At 44.5% G+C, this 21,908-nt stretch overlaps 1 protein-coding gene across 2 annotated transcripts in view; it reads right to left on the reverse strand.

Annotated features, from left to right (window-relative positions):
* The window catches only part of wdr17 (WD repeat domain 17), a 142,313-nt gene that overhangs the window by 35,192 nt on the left and 85,213 nt on the right, over nucleotides 1-21,908 (reverse strand). For both annotated transcript variants that reach the window (XM_059644862.1, XM_059644861.1), the window contains exons 16-19: nucleotides 15,655-15,780; nucleotides 13,705-13,860; nucleotides 11,474-11,538; nucleotides 7,673-7,805 (exon numbers count right to left, since the gene is read on the reverse strand). In XM_059644862.1, the coding sequence (XP_059500845.1) occupies nucleotides 7,673-7,805; nucleotides 11,474-11,538; nucleotides 13,705-13,860; nucleotides 15,655-15,780 (480 nt within the window). The remainder of the gene's footprint in view (nucleotides 1-7,672; nucleotides 7,806-11,473; nucleotides 11,539-13,704; nucleotides 13,861-15,654; nucleotides 15,781-21,908) is intronic.

Consider the following 21,908-nt stretch of genomic DNA (forward strand, 5'->3'; position numbering starts at 1 on the left):
AGCGGAAAATGAGTTGCTGTTCCTGCAACCTTCGGGTGGCATCGTTGTGGCACTGCAGGAGGTCCAGGATGGACATGTCGTCTGAGGAATGTGAGGGGGAGTTGAAATGGTTCGCGACTGGGAGGTGCAGTTGTTTGTTGTAAACCTAGTGAAGGTCTTCTGCAAAGCCCCCGCTTGGTTTCCCCAATGTAAAGGAGGCCACTATGGGTACAGCGAATGCAGTATACCACATTAGCAGATGTGCGGGTGAACATCTGCATGATGTGGAAAGTCTTCTTGGGGCCTGGGATGGGGGTGAGGGAGGAGGTGTGGGGGCAGATGTAGCACTTCCCGCAGTTGCAGGGAAAAGTGCTGGGTGTGGTGGGGCTGGAGGGGAATGTGGAGCGGACAAGGGAATCACAGAGAGCGCGGTCCTTCTGGAAAGCAGACAAGGGTGGGGAGGGAAAGATGCCGTTGGTGGTGGGGTCGGATTGCAAATGGCGTAAGTGTCGGAGGATGATGCATTGGATCCAGAGTTTGGGGGGGTGGTACGTGAGGACAAGGGGGATTCTGTTTTGGTTATTATTGCGGTGTCTGGACTGGACGGACTTATCTCCTCCCTACCTTCCCACCTACACTCACCTTTACTGGCTCCATCCCCACCTCTTTGACTTGTCTGTCTCCTCGCCACCTATGTTCTCCTCAATCCATCTTCTATCCACCTCCTCCTCTCTCCCTATTTATTACAGAAGCCCCTTCCCCTCTCCCATTTCTGATGAAGGGTCTAGGCCCAAAATGTCAGCTTTCTTCCTCCTCTGATGCTGCGTGGCCTGCTGTGTTCATCCAGCTCCACACCTTGTTATCTTTAATTTCATTACCAGGCAATTTTGGTTCCAGGCAGGAACCTGGCTTGATAGATTGTGTTTTGATTAGTTTTGGTGTTAGCAATTTGGGAAGGGGCTGGTCTCGTGGCATTATTGTTGGACTATTAATCCAGAGACCCAGGTAAAGTGCTGGGATCCTGGGTTTGAATCCCGCTACGGCACTTAGTGGAATTGAATGCAATAGAAATCCGGAATTAAGAGTCTAATGATGACCATGAATCCATTGTCAATTGTCAGAAAAACCCATCTTGTTCACCAATGTCCTTTGGCAGGAAACTGCCAATGTTACCAGGTCTGGCCTACGTATGACTCCAGACCCACAGCAAGATTAACTGCCCTCTGGGATGGGCAATAAATGCTGACTTAGCCAAGGGCACCCTCGTTCCCTTGAATGAATAAAAATGGATAGTCTCCTCCTGCACACAATGCAGCAGAAGCTATACAAAGCTTTTATTTTTATGAAAGGAAAAAGAACAAAAATAGAATTATTCAAAATGTCTATTTTTAAACTCAAAGATTTTCAATACATAATGGAAGTATAATCCCATTAATCCCAAAACACTCTTTTTATAAATTAAAAAGAAACAAGACAGCTTTTGTATAGTAGCCAAAAACACTGTACCCCTGGTACATTTACTAATCAATCCACATATATGATAAACCAGAGTGCCTGTACGTAACACCTCAATATGTTTAAATTATTTCCAGCTCCTAACTTTAGACTGGAATTGTGATAATATTTACCTTGGGTTACAATACGCCCAAAATTCACAACACTGTGCTTTAAGTAGAAAACCCCTTTAGGTGTTTTCCTAACACTCCTTGTGTGGAACTAACACTACCTATCAATCCAAGGTGATTTGATTCACAACGTGGGCATTAGTCAGCTCAGTGGCTGGAAGGCTGGTTCATCATATAGGGTGACAGCAATATGGCTGGTTCTATTGCTGTGCCAGCTGAGGTTACACAGTCACTGAGTAATCGAGTACTACAGCAGGGAAACAGGGCCTTCGGTCCAAACTGGTCCATGCAGACCATAGTGCCCACTCAGCTCAATCCAATTGCCCACATTTGGTCCATATCCCTCTAAACCCTTCCCATCCATGTACCTATCCAGAAGTTTTTTAAAATGTTGCTATTGTACCTGCCTCAACCACTTTTTCTTCTAGTCCATTCCATGTACGCACCACTCTCTGTGTGAAAAAGTTGCCCTCAGGTCCTTCTTCAATCTTTCATATGTCCTCTAGTCCTCATCCTATCTATACCACTCATGATTTTATACACCTCAGTAAGGTCACCCCTCATTCTCCCATGTTCCAAGGAATAAAGTCCTATCCTGGCCAATTTCTCTCTGTAGCTCAGGCCTAGTAGTCCTGGCAACATTCTCATAAATTTTCTTTGCACACTTTACAATTTAACTATGTCTTTCCCATAACAAGGTGACCAAAACTGCACCTAATACTCCAACTGCGGCCTCACCATACAATTATGATGTAACATCCCAACTCCGATACTCAACATCTTGACCGATGAAGACCAGCATACTAACTGCCTTCTGCATTACCCTGTCCACCTGTGATGCTGCTTTCAATGAATGACTGACTTATACTCCTAGGTCCCTCTGTTCCACAACACTCCTCAGGACCTTGCCATTTACTGTATATAAGTCCTACTTTGGTTTGACTTTCCAAAGAGCAACACCTCACACTTATCTGCATTGAATGGCATTTGTCAATCCTCAGTCCACATCCCCATCTGTTCCCTCTGTGATTTTTGATAACCTTCCTCAAAATCAATGATACTTCTTAATTTTGTAATGTCCACAAACTTACTAATCATGCCTTGTACATTCACATCTAGATCATTTCTGTAAACTACAAAGGTCCCAGCACAACCCCTTTGGCACACCCACAGTCACAGGCCTCTGGTCCGAGAAACAACCTTCAACTGTCACCTTCTATTTCCGACAGATGAACCAATTTTGAATCCAATGAGGATCCCATGCAACCTAACTTTTATAACTAGCCTGTTGCGCGGGAACTTGTCAAAGGTCTTACTAAAGTCAATACAGACAACATCCACTGCCCTACTCACATGTATCCTCTTGGTAATCTCTTTGAAAAACTCTAAAAGATTTATCAGACATGACTTCCTATGCACAAATCCCTAATGACTATCCCTAATCAGGCCTTGACTATCCAAGTTAATAAAATGTGAGGCTGGATGAACACAGCAGGCCCAGCAGCATCTCAGGAGCACAAAAGCTGACGTTTCGGGCCTAGACCCTTCATCAGAGAGGGGGATGGGGAGAGGGAACTGGAATAAATAGGGAGAGAGGGGGAGGCAGACCAAAGATGGAGAGTAAAGAAGATAGGTGGAGAGAGTATAGGTGGGGAGGTAGGGAGGGGATAGGTCAGTCCAGGGAAGACGGACAGGTCAAGGAGGTGGGATGAGGCTAGTAGGTAGGAGATGGAGGTGTGGCTTGGGGTGGGAGGAAGGGATGGGTGAGAGGAAGAACAGGTTAGGGAGGCAGAGACAGGTTGGACTGGTTTTGGGATGCAGTGGGTGGAGGGGAAGAGCTGCGCTGGTTGTGTGATGCAGTGGGGGGAGGGGACGAACTGGGCTGGTTTTGGGATGCCACCCGAAGGTTGCAGGAACAGCAACTCTTATTCCGCTTGGGAACCCTGAAGCCCAATGGTATCAATGTGGACTTCAACAGCTTCAAAATCTCCCCTTCCCCCACCGCATCCCAAAACCAGCCCAGTTCGTCCCCTCCCCCCACTGCACCACACAACCAGCCCAGCTCTTCCCCTCCACCCACTGCATCCCAAAACCAGTCCAACCTGTCTCTGCCTCCCTAACCTGTTCTTCCTCTCACCCATTCCTTCCTCCCACCCCAAGCCGCACCTCCATCTCCTACCTACTAACCTCATCCAACCTCCTTGACCTGTCCATCTTCCCTGGACTGACTTATCCCCTCCCTACCTCCCCACCTATACTCTCTCCACCTATCTTCTTTTCTCTCCATCTTCGGTCCGCCTCCCCCTCTCTCCCTATTTATTCCAGAACCCTCATCCCATCCCCCTCTCTGATGAAGGGTCTACGCCCGAAACGTCAGCTTTTGTGCTCCTGAGATGTTGCTGGGCCTGCTGTGTTCATCCAGCCTCACATTTTATTATCTTGGATTCTCCAGCATCTGCAGTTCCCATTGTCACTTGACTATCCAAGTGTTGTTTGATCCTGTCTATCAGTATCCTCTCTGTTAACTTGACTCCCACTGATGTCAGGCTCACTGGCCTGTAGCTCCCTGCTGTGTCTTTGCTACCTTTCTTAAATAATGTAACAACATTAGCCACCCTCCAGTCTTCTGGAACTTCACCAGTAGCTAAACTGAAGTAAAAATATCTGCAAAGGGCCTCTGCAATTTTTTCCCTAGCCCCCCACAACATCCAAGGATGGATGTGATCAGGCCCAGGGGGCTTATCCACCCTAATGTGTTCTAAGGCTGCAAACTCCTCTCTGGTAATATGTGTGCAGTCCAAAACATCCCCGCTTGTTTACCGAATTTCCTTAGCATCCATGATTCTCTCCTCAGTAAACACTGAGGAGAAATCTTTATTAAAAATCTCCCGAATCTCCTGTGGCTCCACATATAGACAGCCACGCAGATCTTTATAGACAGCTGTTCTCTACCTCACCACCCTCTTAATCTCAATATAGCTATAGAACCTCTGAGATTTTCTCTAACGTTATCTCCCAGATCCATCTCAGACACTCTGTTTGCCCTTCTGATTTCACACTTAAGTGTGTTCCTACACTTTTTATTGTCACCTAGGGATTCACTTGAGCCTGAGAGCTTAATCCTAATGTGTGCCTTCTTCCTTTTTCTGATTAGAGCCTCAATATCCCTCGTCAGCCAGGGATCCCTAAACCTGCCAGCTTTTCTGTTCTTCCTAACAGGGACATACGGTCCCAGGACTCTTGATATCACACTTTTTAAAGCCTCTCATTTGCCAATCATTCCTTTTCCTTCAAACTGACCCAACCAGCCAACCTGCTAGATCCTGCCTAATGGCCTCAAAATTGGCCCTGCTCCAGTTCAGCACCTTAACCTGTGGACCTGTCTTATCTTTTTCCATAACTATGTTAAAATGGAGTTCAGGTCAATGGACCCAAAGTGCTCTCTGAGTGACACTTCAGTCACTTCCCCGACCTCGTTTCCTAACAGGACGTCCAGTGTTGCACCCTCCCAAGTAGGGCCCTCTACATATTGATTTAGGAAACTTTCTTGGACCTATTTGACAAATTCAACCTCATCCAGGGCCTTTACACTCTGGGTGGCCCAGTCAATACAGGGGAAACTAAAACCTCCAACCATTACTAGTCTATTATTCCCAGGTGTCTGCAATCTCTTTATACATCTGCTCCTGTAGTACCCGCTGGCCATTTTGGGGGTCTACAATGCAGTCCCAAAAGAGTGGCCATCCCGTTCTTGATTCTAGATTCTAACCATATGCCTTCATTTGATGACCTCTTAAGAACATCCTCTGTAAGCACTGTTGTTAGGTCTTTCCCTTATCAAAAGAGCAACTCCCTGTCCTCACGTTCTTGTACTTCTGTCACGCCCATAGCTTCTGTATCCTGCAATATCCAGCTGCCAGTCCAGCCCTTCTCTTAGCCATGTTTCTGTTATGGCTATAATATCCCAGTCCCCACAAACAATCCATGCTCTGAGCTCATCTGCCTTACCGGTCAAGCCTTGTGCATTGAACTAATGGACTTTAAACCAGAAATCTTTTCCCTCCCTTCACTGTGCCCCTGGTTATCCTGAATAGTTAACTTGCTCTCAATGTATTTTCCCCTGACTTTTTGACAGCCTTTCTTATTCAGAGTCCCAACCCCTGCCAAAATAGTTTAAACCCTCCCAAGCAACATGAGCAAATCTCCCCACAATGATGCTGGACCCTCTCCAGTTCAAGTGCAATACATTCCTCCTGTACAGGTCACCTCTCCCCCAGAAGAGATCCCAATGATCCAAGAACTGAGAACCCTGCCCCCTACACCAGTTCCTCAGCCACGTATTCATCTGGCCTATCTTTCAATTTACATCCTCACGGCGTGCGTCACTGAGAATAATCCGGTTTATCTCTACATTTCAGGTCCTGATTTTTAACTTCTTACCGAACTCCCTGCACTCATTTCGCAGGACCCCATTCCTTTGTCTACTTATGTCATTTGTACTGAAGTGCACAATGACCTCTGACTGTTCCATGAAGACCCTGCCTTCTCAATCCTGCCCCTCATCTGAGGCATGGTGACCCTCAGATTAAACTCACCATCAGTTGTCTCCCAAATGGGAGACTTTCCTTCTGGATTGATGGTGACTTTCCTTTTTAATTGAATTCACTGTATTATCATACCTTTCTCAGGAACACTGCTCTATACAGTTGTCCTTTTTCAAGGATTTCACAGGACTTCCCTGTACAAAGTCAAAATGAAACTAAACATCTCTCTCTTACTTATAGAGATTTCCTTTAATTCTAATAAAAAAAAACTATAAAATTCTCTAACAAATTTGTGACAGCCCATTATTTACCATGCCAGGTCTCAAGCACTCGAAAATGAACAAAGGTACATGAGCAATGCACATCTATTCAGTCGACAGCTTCAGAGTCAGAAACCGTTCTGAAAGCAAATCATGGTTACAGAAATACTTACAAGTTAATTGTTAACTTAAGACCACACAGAAAAACCCACTGGTTACTAAGTCATAGAATCCCCACAGTGCAGATACAGGCCATTCAGCCTATTGAGTCTGCAATGACTTTCTGGAGAGCACCCCATTCTGTCTCCATAACCCTGCATTTCCAATGGCCAATCCACTTTGTCTGTACATCCCTGGTCACTACGGGACGATTTAGTACAGCCAATCTGCCCAACCTGCACATCTTTGGACTGTGGGAGGAAACCTGAGCACCCGGAGGAAATCCACACAGGCACAGCAAAAACAAGCAAACTCCACCCAAGGCAGGAATTGAGCCTGCGTCCCTGGCGCTGTGAGGCAGCAGTGCAAAACAACTGTGCTGCCTGAATTCAAAAATCAGGAACACAATCTCACTCCAAAGAACATTAAAAACTATACATGCAAATCCCAACGTTTACATCACAGAGGAAATTGACCAAACTTGTTCGATTTTAAAAACACTTCTGTAGATACAGGAACAAACTGTGCTTTACACAGACTGAAAGAAAAGCTGATGTCATTCCACTTGAACTGACGGGATGCACTTTGTGGTTGATAACGCTCGCTGGCAGTCTTGTTGGATCACAATTTATTCTGACCGCATTTTAATATCTTAGAAAGGTTGACTGTCTAGTAACTGAGTATCTTTTTCAGTTGTTTCCCATCAGCAGCCAGGAGATCACACATGAGCTGGCAGCAAAGGAAAACCAAGGGTGGATGGCCGTGTTTCAGTTTCTGGTCTGAAGGGTAAGCAAGGCTAACGATAGGACCTCATAATTGGCCTCAGCTCCCCTGTGTTGGGGAACCAGAACGCAATTACTGAAGATTTCTGCTCCTGATCAATACACACCAAATTCATCTTTAGCAGGAAGCCAGGCTCCTTTCTAGCTTAACTTGGAGAATCAGTTTTATAGATCTCTTCTTCAGATACTGTGAAGGCAGGATTGTGGAACCGTTATGGACAGAGGGTCAGTGAATCAGATCCCTTTGAAACTGGCTTCCCTGCTAAAATGGCAAGATTAACGCTCACGAGTAAGAAGACCAGCAACTGGCAACTATAGCTTACCTGAGTAACTAGGAGTGCTTCATTCAGCTGGCCTCGAGAGGTGAAGAAGGTTACCAGTTTCCTCACATCCCCGGTGGCAACACAGTATGGAATCACTTCATCATTCCCTTCCTGAATCAGCTGGTCAGTTCTCCTGAGGAAACAGTAACATCCTGAATGCTTCACAACACTCAACACTTTCCTGTCATTGATGACTCTGATGGACTAATCCAATATTGAAGTTGCAATTTGTTTCCTTTGAGGCCAAATTTCCCCCTATTTTCTGGTCCTTTATTGGGAGATGTAAGTAGGACACAGACTAAGATGCATGGGTAATTGTACAACTGATGAACAAGCATTTAGATTTATGTTATCCTCCTCTGACCTATACCCTGGAAACAAAGTGGAGTTCGGAAACTCCACAGAGTGGGAAATATTAAAGCTTTAGAATCATAGAATTGTAGAATCCCAACAGTGTGGAAGCATGCCATTTGGCCCAATGAGTCCATATCGATTCTCCAAACAGGCTCCCATCCAAACGCAGACACACACCCTATCCCTGCAATCCCACATTTCCCAATGGCCATCCCACGTAGCCTGCACATCACTGGACACCACAGGGCAATTCAGCATGGCCAAACCACCTAACCTGAGCACCTTTGGACTCTGTTCCCTCTCTTCCACCGTGCCAAATTATTTTTCTTCAATTTGTTCTTTTGCTACTTCATTACTGTTCCAATTTCTAAACCTGGTGAAGTATTTTAACAATTTGTAGCCTTTTGATTGAGCCATTTTGGACCTGAGAGAAAGTGGCTTTAAATATTTCTCATGTTCCGTAACATTTTAATTAATCATGTGAATTTATTTTCTGTCTCTGGGATATTACAGGGTGACCTGTTTACTGACATGAAAAAGAAAATTGCATCTCTGATACAACTGTATTGGAATACTCTGGGAATATTATTTAATGCTGTTTGCAGAATGGCAAAGAAATTTACAATGGGGTTCTTGTCTCACTAATTTCGCTTTCATTATTCTCACCTTGATGGTGGTAGTGTATTGAATGGAAGAACACTTGGGTAGCTTAAAGAGAATATGCAATGGAGTTAAGTATCAAACTAAGGTTCACAGCAAGCAACTATTGATTGCTAATTGCATTGCAACAAGGTTCTGTGTCAACAGATCAATAATATATTCAGTACAAGTAGATTTGACAATATGTTTACCCGTAAGCAAAAGGAATTCCTACAATTACATTATGCAGTTCATCTTTAAGACGTTTCACAGGAACACAAGCGCAGGAGAAGGCAATTCAGCTCAGTGAGATTGCTCTGCTATTCACCATGATCAGTCCTTCTTCAATGCCTTTTTCCCCATACAACTACCCCCAATCCCTTACCACCATTGTTAATCCCTATTTCAAAGATGCTAGTAATTGAGTCAGATAGTCATATAGTCATAAAGCATGGAAACAGCCCTTTGATCCAATCAGTCCATGTCGACCATAATCCCAAAACTAGACTAGGACCATACTCCTAGCCCATATCCCTCCAAAATTTTTATATTCATTTATTTATCTAAATGTCTTTTAAACATTGTGTTCGTACCCACATTCACCACTGGGTTTTGACAGCACCATAGGATACAGCATTCCAAAGATTCACCCCATTTTGCAAAAAAAATTCTCTTAATTTCACTCCTAAATTACTTCCCTCTTAGGCCCTGTGGTTCTAAACTCACCAACCAGCATGAACCATCACAAGTTAAAGACCTTCATTATGCATGAACGATCAATCTACTTGTTTTTAGTTGGAAATGTGCAAATTGTTGGCATGAATCCTTGCAGGTGGACAGGGTGTTGAAGAAGGCATTTTGCATGCTGGCCCTCATCAGTGGAGACATTGAATATAGGAGTCGGGATGTTATATTACTATAGAAGTGATCCCTAAGAATATAGCTTTGTATAGGGACGGCACGGTGGCTCAGTACTGCTTCACAGAGCCAGCAACCTGGGTTCGAATTCACCCTCAGGTGACGGTCTGTGTGGAGTTTGCATTTTTTTCCCATGATTGTGTGGGTTTCCTCTGGGTACTCCAGCTTCCTCCCACAGTCCAAAGATGAGTGGGCTAGGTGGATTGGCTGTGCTAAATTTCCCGTAGTGTTCAGGGATGTGTAGATTCGGTGGGTTATAGGGGATGGGTCTGGGTGGGATGCTCCAAGGGTCAGTATGGACTTGTTGGGCCAAAGGGCCTGTCTCCACACTGTAGGAATTCTTTGTCACAGCTGTATAAGCCACTGATGAGGCCGCACTTGGCAATATTGTGTGCAGTTTTGGTCACCCTATTATAGGAGAGACATAGTTAAACTGGAAAGTGTGCAAAGAAGGTTTACAACAATGTTGCCAGAGCTAGTAGGCCTGAGTTATAGGGACAGGTTGGCCAGGATAGGACTTTATTCCTTGGAATGTAGGAGGATAAGGGGTGGCCTTTTTGAGGTGTATAAAATCATGAGTGGCATAGATAGGATGAATGCATAAAGTCTTTTTCCCAGGGATGGGGAATTGAAAACACAATGTACAGGTTTAAGGTGAGAGGGGAAAAGTTTAAGAAGGAGCTGAGGGGCAACTTCTTCATGATGTGGAGGTGCCGATGCTAGGCTGGGGTGGACAAGGTCAAAAATCACATAACACCAGATTATTGTCCAACAGGTTTATTTGAAAACACAAGCTTTTGGAGTCTTGCTCTTTCTTCAGGTGTCACTGAGAGGGGTGGCATCAGATACAGAACTTATAAGCTAAAGATCAAAGGGTTATAGAATGAATATGAATGCGTTGAACAAACCTAAGATGGCTGACAAATCTTTAATCATTTCGAAAGGATTAATTTGCAAATTTCAAAATTTCTTTCAAGCCACGGTCCCGAGATAACTGAAGGTTTTATCAGTGTGCCAGAGGTGAGATCCCGGTTCAGACAATGCATTTTAGGTGTGAGGCCTTGTTTAGAATCTGTTTGAGTTTTAATTGTCAGTCTGAATCCAGATTCTCACACTTAAAATGCATTGTCTGACCTGGGATCTCACCTCTGGTACACTGATAAAACCTTTAGCTATCATGGGGCAGTGGCTTGAAACAAATTCTGGGATTTGCATATTAATCCTTTTTAACTGATTAAAGATTTGTCAGCCATCTTAGGTTTGCTCAACACATTTGCAGCAGTTCTATGACCCTTTGATCTTTGGCTTATAAGTTGTGTCTGATGCCATCTGTCTCACTGACACCTGAAGAAGGAGCAAGACTCCGAAAGCTTGTGTCTTCAAATAAACCTGCTGGACTATAACCTGAGTTGTAACTGTTTCACACAGAGGGTGGTGTGTATATTGAATGGGCTGCCAGAGAAAGTGGTTGAAGCAGGTAAATTAGCAACATTTAAAAAACATTTGGACAGGTTCATGGTTTGGAAGTGTTTAGAATGATACGGACCAAATGCAGGCAATTATAACTAGTTGAGTGGTCCGTAACCAGCATGGACCAGTTTGACCCAAAGGGCCTGTTACCATTCTGTATTACTCAATGACTCTATCTATCTGTTGCCTTGTCGCATCAAAAGGTCTCAGAGGAGTGGATTTGCATCATAGGCCCAAACTGTACTTTGCACCATAAATTCTAGCAACTGCTGTTAGTTTCAGCAAATAGGATGTCTGCTCTGTGCTTGAATGAGGGAGGAGTGTTGGCCAGGACACTGAGGCAACAGATGAGTGAGACATTCGGTCATGTGGCAGCGTTTTAAATCATTGCGCATCTCACCAAAATAAGAGGTTCCTCACCGTTGCATCAGCTTCTTCCAGTACTTCATTGATACCCCAGGTGCCACCGAAAGTGCTTTATCCCACTGAAACACCAATGAAAGTTAACAGCCTTGGCTCACTGTCATCTACTTCAGTTGTGATTACAATGTCAGAAGAAGTCAAGGTAAAGTACTACGTTTAGCGGTAGCCATGGCAATTCTGCACTGCTGTGTTACTACCCTTTGGTTCATCTCCCTACAAAAACAGCCTCATGCATAATTTAAAGAAGTCATGCTATTTTTGGCTATTTATATCCTACTTCCAAACACTCACATAAAAAAAATACATTGGTCTTTTTGCACTGAAGGCACATTATCTTTTATTGCAAAGAAGGAATCTTTTGATCAATCTGACTGAAGGTCACATGGGGAAACTGTCAGTTCATTCTCCTGTTGTCCCGCTCTCTTTGGCCTTTGAACCCCAACTTGAGAACTTTCAGACTGGTGTTTCGTGCTAAAGACACCTCCTTTTGTTACATCGATATAAACAGAAGAGGGGACCTTGTGCATGGAAAGCAATTTGGCCAGCTTTTCTTTGTTGGGTTTACAAGCACATACACAGAGAATCCTATTATACTCTCACTTGCCCAAAATATCACTCAGATGGCACTTGAAAAGCACTTGCCAAACATATCCTTCGTGATGACAATGTTTCCTTCATTAAGAATGGTTCACAAAATTCAGAAAAGTTGACTTTGGTAGGTAAACTGCAAAGCTAGGTCAGATTTTCCACATCGTTCCTCAGAAAACACTTTCTTTTGAAAGCACCTTCCTCAGGAAATGGATGCACATTAAGGTCTCTGCTCAAACTACAGCTTCCCCAACTGCAGCATGATAGCTCAATAGTTAGCACTGGGGTTCAGTTCAGCCTCGGGTAACTGGCTGTGTGGAGTTTGCACATTCTCCCCGTGTCTGTGTGGGTTTCCTCCAGGTACTCCGGTTTCCTCCCATTGTCCAAAGATGTGCAGGTTAGGTGGATTGGCCATGGGAAATGTGGGGTTATAGGGATTGGGGTGGGGGAAAGATGGATCTGGATGGGATGCTCTTCAGAAGGTCAGTGCAGGCTTGACGGGCCAAATGGTCTCTTTCTGCACAATAGGGATTCTATGAAGGGGTTGGCTCAGAAATCCTGTACGTATTAAGGGAGGAGAAGGCAATCATTACAGCGATGAGATAAATCAAGGTGCTATCCCCACCGAAGGCACTGATACAGCAGCACCAGGATATGTTCCACTTTAAAAAAAATACAATAATTTTCCAGAAGATTTGTTTGCATCTGTCACAAAAAGGTGTGAAGCCTGAAGGGCAGCAGATGGGATCATTTTTATCTAATGTAAGATTTATCTCCATCTGAAAATGCCTCTATCCCTTTTCGTTATGTTCCATGTTGTTCAACTGGCTCCTGCCTGGCAATCTGTATTAACTGAACCAAGAGGCTATTCTGTAAGCCAGTGCCAAGCTAATTCATGTGGTGTTGCGATTTGATTGTGAAAGACAACAGTGTCATGACCCTGAATCTACACAGTTTCGCCTGCCACCTCACTTGGTGGCTGATTCTCTCCTCCCCAAGATCAAGGCAATTCAAACATTGCTTGTAAACTTAGCCGCTATTGGACCTGTTGATATACAGTTCTGGATTCAGTTCACTGCATTTGCCAAATGGACCTTCCTACCATTGACTGTTAAGACATTCTGAGTGAATCAGAACCCACTGGATGTCAAAAATAGAAAAGAACTTATCGTCGCAGCCACAGAGAACATGACACACAGTCAAGGAAGTTTTAAATGGAATCAAATCCGCTAATGTACAATTAGAGAATTGTTTCAATCCTAGTAGGGTGCTCCTACTGCATTAAACATGACACTGGCATTTAGTTACATGATCTGCATTAATTGCATTAATGTGATGTAATTCATGTCAATTTGTGCCAAATGATGAGTAGTTTGTGATTTGGATCCATAGGGACCAATAATAAATGGTCCACGTCAGTTATATTCAAACCCAGCTTTGCAGACAAAGGGCACATTTATCTTGCACCTACTGGATGAATGTAAACTCAAGCACCACAGACATGCAGGCTACACGGTATAGATGGCACAAAGGTTCCCTGACTTTTTGACTCTTAAACGACAGAAAGAGCAAAAAAAATGAGTTTTGCCACTATTCTATTCTTTACATGCCTGACTGATTATCACTATTAAATACTTAACCTCTCCAAGTTCCACCATTAGCTCGCAGTATCTCTGGATCTGACCCAGTCGCAGATGAATCCCAGCCGCCTCCTTCAGTCTCTCCTCTTTTGTCGGTGCACCGATTCCACCTCCAAACTTGGACATCTTCACAGTTGTTAACTCTTGAGCTTTGGACTAACCAAAAACAAATTCAGTGTTGAACAATTTATACATGCCAGTCAATGTTTGTTTGTGAGTCAAGGCTAAATGTAAGAAGAGGGATGGTTTTATATAAAATTCCACTTTTAATATTTTAACTTTCTTTTCATGTACCTCTTTAATTGAGTGGGTTAGCTCAGCTGGTTGGATGGCTGGTTTGTGATGCAGAGTGACAGTTTGGGTTCATTTTTCTTACCAGCTGGAGTTACCCTTGGAAATCCCATTTTCTCAATCTTTCCCATCACTTGGATCATGGTAGCCCCCAGGTTAAACCACCAGCTGTCTCTCTCCAATGACAGAACAGACCTGTGGTCTCGTAAGGCAAAGGTGACCTTCCCCTGAACTGATTCTAAAGAACAAGCTTGTTTTAGACATTCTGCTCTTCATTTATTCCCACCAATGTCACATTTGACAAACCTCTGTGTAGGAGAACTGTTGTCATCTGCATTGGAGGTTCCCCTGAGCTCCCTCAGGCCCACTCTATGGGATGACTGAAAAGGTTTCAGGTCAAGCAGGAGGATGGAGTTGAGGATTCTGTGTGAGCTTTGGATGGCTTCACTAAGTAGTGATTCACTTAAGAAAAGCAAGGGGGATCAATGAGAATTGGCATGGATTTTAAAGCAGCCCAGTGTAGTGGCAACTATGTTGGCCACAGCCATGCCATTATGGGAAAGGCTCCTGCGGTCAACCATCTGGCAGTGGCAAAAAAAGCCTTCTTTGATTAAGTAGCAGGGTGTGAAGGGGATGAAGTGGGATTGCTGGTTACCACCAGTGGGAGAATGGCATTTACACCTATTCATAAACCAGTTGATACACACTATCTCTGAGCTCAGCACAATTCAGAAGTGGTTCAGGTGTTAAGATGGAGTCTCAAGGCTTTCTGGTGCCTCTGAAGGTCACCCAGCAATTCCAAGCATAGATTGCTTCTCTCCCACCGTCAAAGCTGATAGCTTTGCAATCACAATGAGAAGACAAATGGCAATGGATGAGGTTGTAAATTTATAGCAACTTTCTGTGTATCCATTGGAATTGATTCTCTCCGTCTCTCCCCAAAACCACAGGCAAACGCACTTTTCACTGATTTTCATGACTTTAAGGCCACTAAACATACGTCTGCTGGCATGGATCCTTTCTCCTGAAATGAACCTGCTTATGGCCCCTCTATCTATCTCTCTCTGGGTTATAACACTTAAATTATTAAGCACTTCAGCAATTATCTCATTAAATAGATTATCCAGACATTAACTTAATTCATATGGTTAATTTTAAATGCTGTTCTGACTCACAGTTAGAAAACAATTTCTGACTCTCGAAGAAGAAAAAGTCATCTTAATAAAACTGATAATCAAAGTCCATTTATCACTAATTAATAATCCAAATTCCCAAATGGTATGTTGTAAACCTTCGACAGACTGTTCATTATTAGTAAGAAGGCAGGATAGCATCAGCCCACATGTGTTACATTTGAGATAACAAAGTGTGGAGCTGGATGAACACAGTAGGCCAAGCAGCATCTTAGGAGCACAAAAGCTGATGTTTCGGGCCTAGGCCCTCTGTGTTCATCCAGCTCCTCACTCTGTTATCTCGGATTCTCCAGCATCTGCAGTTCCCATTATCCATGTGACATTTGACATTGCTGATATTTGAGTCACAGTTCAATATCCTTTCATCGTGAAACCACTTTTACATAGTTTCATAAAGGAACATATTTTACCAATTCAAGATACCAAGTTTCATTTGAGACTTGTGTGACAAACCTTCGTTACTTACAGTTTTGAACCTGACCAGATGTTTAATGTGCATTATCCCTTTGCAGTAGTTCTGTGGAAGCAGACTGTCATCCTGGTCTTTTAAAACGGCCACCAAGTCCCAGAGATTTTTACTGCCGCCTGGGGGCTACAAAGAACACAGGTAAGCATTTAGGGAATTAGTAAAATGAGAGTTATCTGTCCCCTGGAGCCTGTTTCATCATTTAATAAGATTGTGACTGACCTGCGACCTGGCTCCATATAACCACTTTTAGTCCATATTGCTTAATAGCTCTGGTTGTCAAAAGACTGTCAGTTATTTAAAACTCCCAATGTATCCAGCATCGGTTACCATCTTTGGATCAAGTTCTAGATTACTATTATCCTTTGTGTCCAGATTTACTTTCTAATCTTACATCTGAACTTTCTGGTTCTAACTTTTGAATTATTTCCCTTAAACCAAGTCTGTTCTGTCTGTTCTGCTCATATTTTGAACAGTTGGAATTTACACTGCAATAACTTGGATGCAGCATAGCAAGAAAAGAAATGGAATTTCTTTAATGTATTTGTAAAATCAGTATTGTTTGCAAATGGAAAGCCTTTTTGCATAAGATTCTACATAAACTGCAAAATTGATCAACTGTATTTTCTTGATTAATAAGACTAATGAAATGTGACATAGCAGCCCTTGACAAGGAAGCAGTATCAACATGTTACATATTAAGATTCAATTGTTGTGTGGTCAGAGACAAATCAGATCTGCAGACAAAGAGCAAGTTGTAAAAGATTGAAAAACAGGGGCTATTTATGGACTACATCACAACTAAAGTTCGCAGAGAGTTTTTGGAACTTTTCTGCACAATAGATGTTGGAAGCGATAATGGGAACTGCAGATGCTAGAGAATCCAAGATAATAAAGTGTGAAGCTGGATGAACACAGCAGGCCAAGCAGCATCTCAGGAGCACAAAAGCTGATGTTTCAGGCCTAGACCCTTCATCACAGAGGGAGATGGGGAGAGGGTTCTGGAATAAATAGGGAGAGAGGGGGAGGCGGACCGAAGATGGAGAGAAAAGAAGATAGGTGGAGAGGAGAGTATAGGTGGGGAGGTAGGGAGGGGATAGGTCAGTCTAGGGAAGACGGACAGGTCAAGGAGGTGGGATGAGGTTAGTAGGTAGAAAATGGAGGTGCGGCTTGGGGTGGGAGGAAGGGATGGGTGAGAGGAAGAACAGGTTAGGGAGGCAGAGACAGGTTGGACTGGTTTTGGGATGCAGTGGGTGGAGGGGAAGAGTTGGGTTGGTTGTGTGGTGCAGTGGGGGAAGGGGACGAACTGGGCTGGTTTTGGGATGTGGTGGGGGAAGGGGAGATTTTGAAGCTGTTGAAGTCCACATTGATACCATTGGGCTGCAGGGTTCCCAAGCCGAATATGAGTTGCTGTTCCTGCAATCTTCGGGTGGCATCATTGTGGCACTGCAGGAGGCCCATGATGGACATGTCATCTAAAGAATGGGAGGGGGAGTGGAAATGGTTTGCCACTGGGAGGTGCAGTTGTTTATTGCGAACCGAGCGGAGGTGTTCTGCAAAGCAGTCCCCAAGCCTCCGCTTGATTTCCCCAATGTAGAGGAAGCCACACTGGGTACAATGGATGCAGTATACCACATTGGCAGATGTGCAGGTGAACCTCTGCTTAATATGGAAAGTCATCTTGGGGCCTGGGATAGGGGTGAGGGAGGAGGTGTGGGGGCAAGTGTAGCATTTCCTGCGGTTGCAGGGGAAGGTGCCGGGTGTGGTGGAGTTGGAGGGCAGTGTGGAGCGAACAAGGGAGTCACGGAGAGAGTGGTCTCTCCGGAAAGCAGACAGGGGTGGGGATGGAAAAATGTCTTGGGTGGTGCGGTCGGATTGTAGATGGCGGAAGTGTCGGTGGATGATGCGTTGTATCCGGAGGTTGGTGGGGTGGTGTGTGAGAACGAGGGGGATCCTCTTTGGGCGGTTGTGGCGAGGGCGGGGTGTGAGGGATGTGTTGCGGGAAATGCGGGAGACGTGGTCAAGGGCGTTCTCGACCACTGTGGGGGGAAAGTTGTTGGAAGATGTTGGAAGCAGAGCCTTTGAACACGTTTAGGCTGTGGGAGATAGATTTTTGAAAAGTATGCCAGTGAAAGTGTTTGTGGGGAGGGAGGGATGGAAATGTGGAGTTAGCAGATCAGCCTGTTCTCATTAAATCAAACCTGACATGCTGAGCAGCCTACGTCTGCTCCTAATTCAATGTTGGTCATGCATCTTAAAGGATAGAAACCCAAAGACGACATTAGAGCAGATGGAATTCAAAACTTTTTCACTTTTGCAGCTCCTTGCAGTTGTACAAGATATAACATTGTTGGGCTGACAATGTGACTTGAAATTTACCTTTTTATTTCAAGTATCATTTATTAATTGATGTTTAATTTTACACTTGGTGTGATTTGTAAAATATTACAAAAGTGAAATCTTGCTGGTTAATTCTTCAAGTGAGTGCTGTTTGGTAAATTTAGTTGTTTTGATTTGTGGCTTCCTAACAGGGTCTAGCAGTACTTATCCCTGGTTTGTAATCACTCCTTGAGTAATTAAGTTGTTATTATTCTTGGAAGTTTAATTGGGCAAAACTATTGGGTGGAATCTTATAGAACTCTAAGTGATATGGGCTGTTGCAATATGTTGTGGCAGAATTGGGGAACATGTCCAGTGAGGCCCATGTCGGTCTCAAGATCATCCACTCCATTTTTTGTTCCAGGCTCTCCTATTAGCTCAAATTCTCCAGCCTTCGCAACATCCTTGAAAATCTTTTCTGCATCTTTTCCAAATTTATAATAGGTCAATATAGTGTGGAGCTAGAGGAACACAGCAGGTCAGGCAGCATCAGAGGAGCAGTAAAGTCGATGTGTCGGGTTTACACCCTTCATCCGGACTCAATTTTATAACGTCCTTCCAAAGCAGGGTGACCAGAACTGTACACAGTATTCCAAAAGTGGCCTCACCAATGTCCTGCACAGCTGCAACATGACATCCCAAATCCCATGCTCAGGGCTCTGACCAATGAAGGCAAGCGTGCCAAGCACTTCACAATGTTGTCTACCTGTGATGCCAATTTTGAGGAATATGTATCTATACCCCAGGTCTCTGTTCGGCAACACTCCCCAGGACCTTGCTGTTAAGCGTATAAGTCCTGCCCCGGTTTGTCTTAACAAAATGCAACATGTCACATTTATCTCAATTCAACTCCATCTACCACTCCTCTGCCCATTGGCCCAGCTGATCAAGATTCCATTGTATTCTTAGGTAAACTTCTTCACTGTCTACTATACCATCTATTTTGGTGTCATCCACAAACTTACGAACCATGCTTCGTATATTCTCATCCAAATCGAGAAACAGACCAGGAGCCGGCCATTCAACCCTACTAGTCCCTGCTGGTCTTTACATTCTGCTTGACCCTCTTTTCTCATCTAAATCCTTTGATGATAATTCTCACTTCCCTTGCCCCGTAAAATGACAATCTAACTTTCACCCACACCCCACACACGTGCCCCCCCCAACCAAATCTCCTGAATGCTTCCATAATGTTTGCCTCAACTTGGCAGACCTCCTTCAAATTGCCTCCCAAACTTAAACCTGAGCTTTTCTGGTCGTTCAGTGAGCTTGAAATCCCCCAGGCCACTTCCTTGAGTCTCCCTTGAGTGTAACCCCCGGAACAGAACAGGATTTCCTGCAGTATCCTAAGATGATAATGGAATAGTGTAGGTTAGATGGGTTTCAGATTGGATTCACAGGTCGGCGCAACATCGAGGGCCGAAAGGCCTGTACTACGCTCTAATGTACTACGTTCTGTATCTGCTCTGACCTTTTATGGACCAATCACACATTAGTTATGGATCAAAGTACAGAAACTCAAAATGAAAACAGAGGTTATTCTGCAGTAGAGGATAAATGTTAAATAGACTACTAAACACATCCCAAACCAACAACATATAGTAACAGGACTACAATTTTAAGTCCCTTAACTTTTCTTGTCTCAAATGCAAACTGATGCTGGGGAGAAAAGCTGACAACAAAATTGAAACATGTTTGGTAATGTTCTAAATGCCAACACAAAAATGACATTGTGGTATATTTTCACGGTATGAAAGGTATTAATCTGTCCCACATCCTCCACCTTGTAATAGCCTGTGAGTCCATAACTCCAAGGACAGATTAATTTTAATAAAAGCCAAAGCTCGGGCATCATTTTTGCCAAAAATGGGCCATGTCAATTTTGGGGAGAGTTTCACAGACAGTTTCTCTCTGTGAGCTCCCAAGAACTCCAGAGCTCAGGTACTGAAGCGGTGCATGTTCAAATGCGACAAGATCCGGACAATTTCCAGGCTTGGGCTGATGAGTGGCGCACAAATTTCAGGCAATGACCACCTCTAATGAGAAACAATTTAACCACTGCCCATTGACATTGAATGGTGTTACCATCATTGAACCCACCACCATCAACATCTGGGAATTATTATTGCTCTTAAAGGTAGTGGAATCAAGGGTTACGGGGATAAGGCAGGAACAAGATACTGATTGTGGATGATCAGCCATGATCATAATGAATGGTGGTGCTGGCTCGAAGGGCCGAATGGTCTACTCCAGCACCTATTGTCTATTGTCTATTGCTCAGAAATTCAACTGGGCTCACCGCATAAACACAATGGCTACAACAGCAGGTCAGGGGCTAGGAATACCGCAGTGAGTAACTCACCTCCTGACTCTCCCAAAGCCTGTCCACCATCTACAATGCATAAGTCAAGAGTGTGATGAAATGCTCTTCACTTTCCTGCATGGGTGCAGCTCCAACAGCACTCAAGAAGCGTGATACCATCCAGGACAAAGCAGCCGCTGGATTAGCACCACATCCAAGAAGATCCACTCCCCCTACCACCTAGACTCAGTAGCAGCAGTGTGTAAATTCTACAAGATGTACTGCAGACATTCACCAACTACCCTTACATCTTTCAAACCACTTCTGTCTGAAAGGACAAGGGCAGAAGGCAGATGGGAACACCACCAACTGCAAGTTCTCCTCGTAGCCACTCAATATCCTGGCTTGGAAGTATATTGTTGTTCTTTACCTGTCACTGGATCAAGACTGGGAATTCCCTCCCTAAGGGCATTATGAGTCAACACACAGCAGGAGGACTGTAGCGGTTCAAAAAGGCAGCTCACCACCACCTTCTCAAGGGCACCTAGGGATGAGCAAGAAATTCTGGCCAGCCAGCGACGCCTGCATCTCATGAATGAATAAAATAAACTTTTAAAATATGGTACCCAAAGATCAAGTGGGCTTGTACGTTGATGGAAAGGATACGGGCTGCTTTGATGATGACAGCCAGCATTAAGACAAGGTGCTCTCAGTGTAACACACGTACAATATATAGCCCCCGGGGGCAAACCAGTTAAGTGGGCAACACCTACTATCTGGCTGCATCATGGCACAAAGAAACAAGACAAAACAGTGTGAACTGAACTCTAATTTCCAATAATCTTCCCACCCAATCCCCAGCTCCCATTCCAGCCCTGCTTCCTCCCTTCTATCCCAGCTTCCAACCGGATTTATCCCTCCCATTGACTGACCAGATCGCACCTACTATTGGTGTCCACCTATCACCACCTTCCACTACCCCTACCCCTAACCCCTTTTTATCTGCAGCTCCCTCTACTCCAAATAATAACCAAAATGTTGATAATGAAATGTGAGGCTGGATGAACACAGCAGGCCCAGCAGCATCTCAGGAGCACAAAAGCTGATGTTTCGGGCCTAGACCCTTCATCAGAGAGGGGGATGGGGTGAGGGTTCTGGAATAAATAGGGAGAGAGGGGGAGGCGGACCGAAGATGGAGAGAAAAGAAGGTAGGTGGAGAGGAGAGTATAGGTGGGGAGGTAGGGAGGGGATAGGTCAGTCCAGGGAAGACGGACAGGTCAACGAGGTGGATGAGGTTAGTAGGTAGGAGATGGAGGTGCGGCCTGGGGTGGGAGGAAGGGATGGGTGAGAGGAAGAACAGGTTAGGGAGGCAGAGACAGGTTGGACTGGTTTGGGGATGCAGTGGGGGGAGGGGACGAGCTGGGCTGGTTTTGGGATGCGGTGGGGGAAGGGGAGATTTTGAAGCTGGTGAAGTCCACATTGATACCATTGGGCTGCAGGGTTCCAAAGCGGAATATGAGTTGCTGTTCCTGCAACCTACGGGTGGCATCATTGTGGCAGTGCAGGAGGCCCA

The sequence above is a fragment of the Stegostoma tigrinum genome, chromosome 3 (assembly GCF_030684315.1).
Source record: "Stegostoma tigrinum isolate sSteTig4 chromosome 3, sSteTig4.hap1, whole genome shotgun sequence".
NCBI classification, from domain to species: Eukaryota; Metazoa; Chordata; class Chondrichthyes; order Orectolobiformes; family Stegostomatidae; genus Stegostoma; species Stegostoma tigrinum.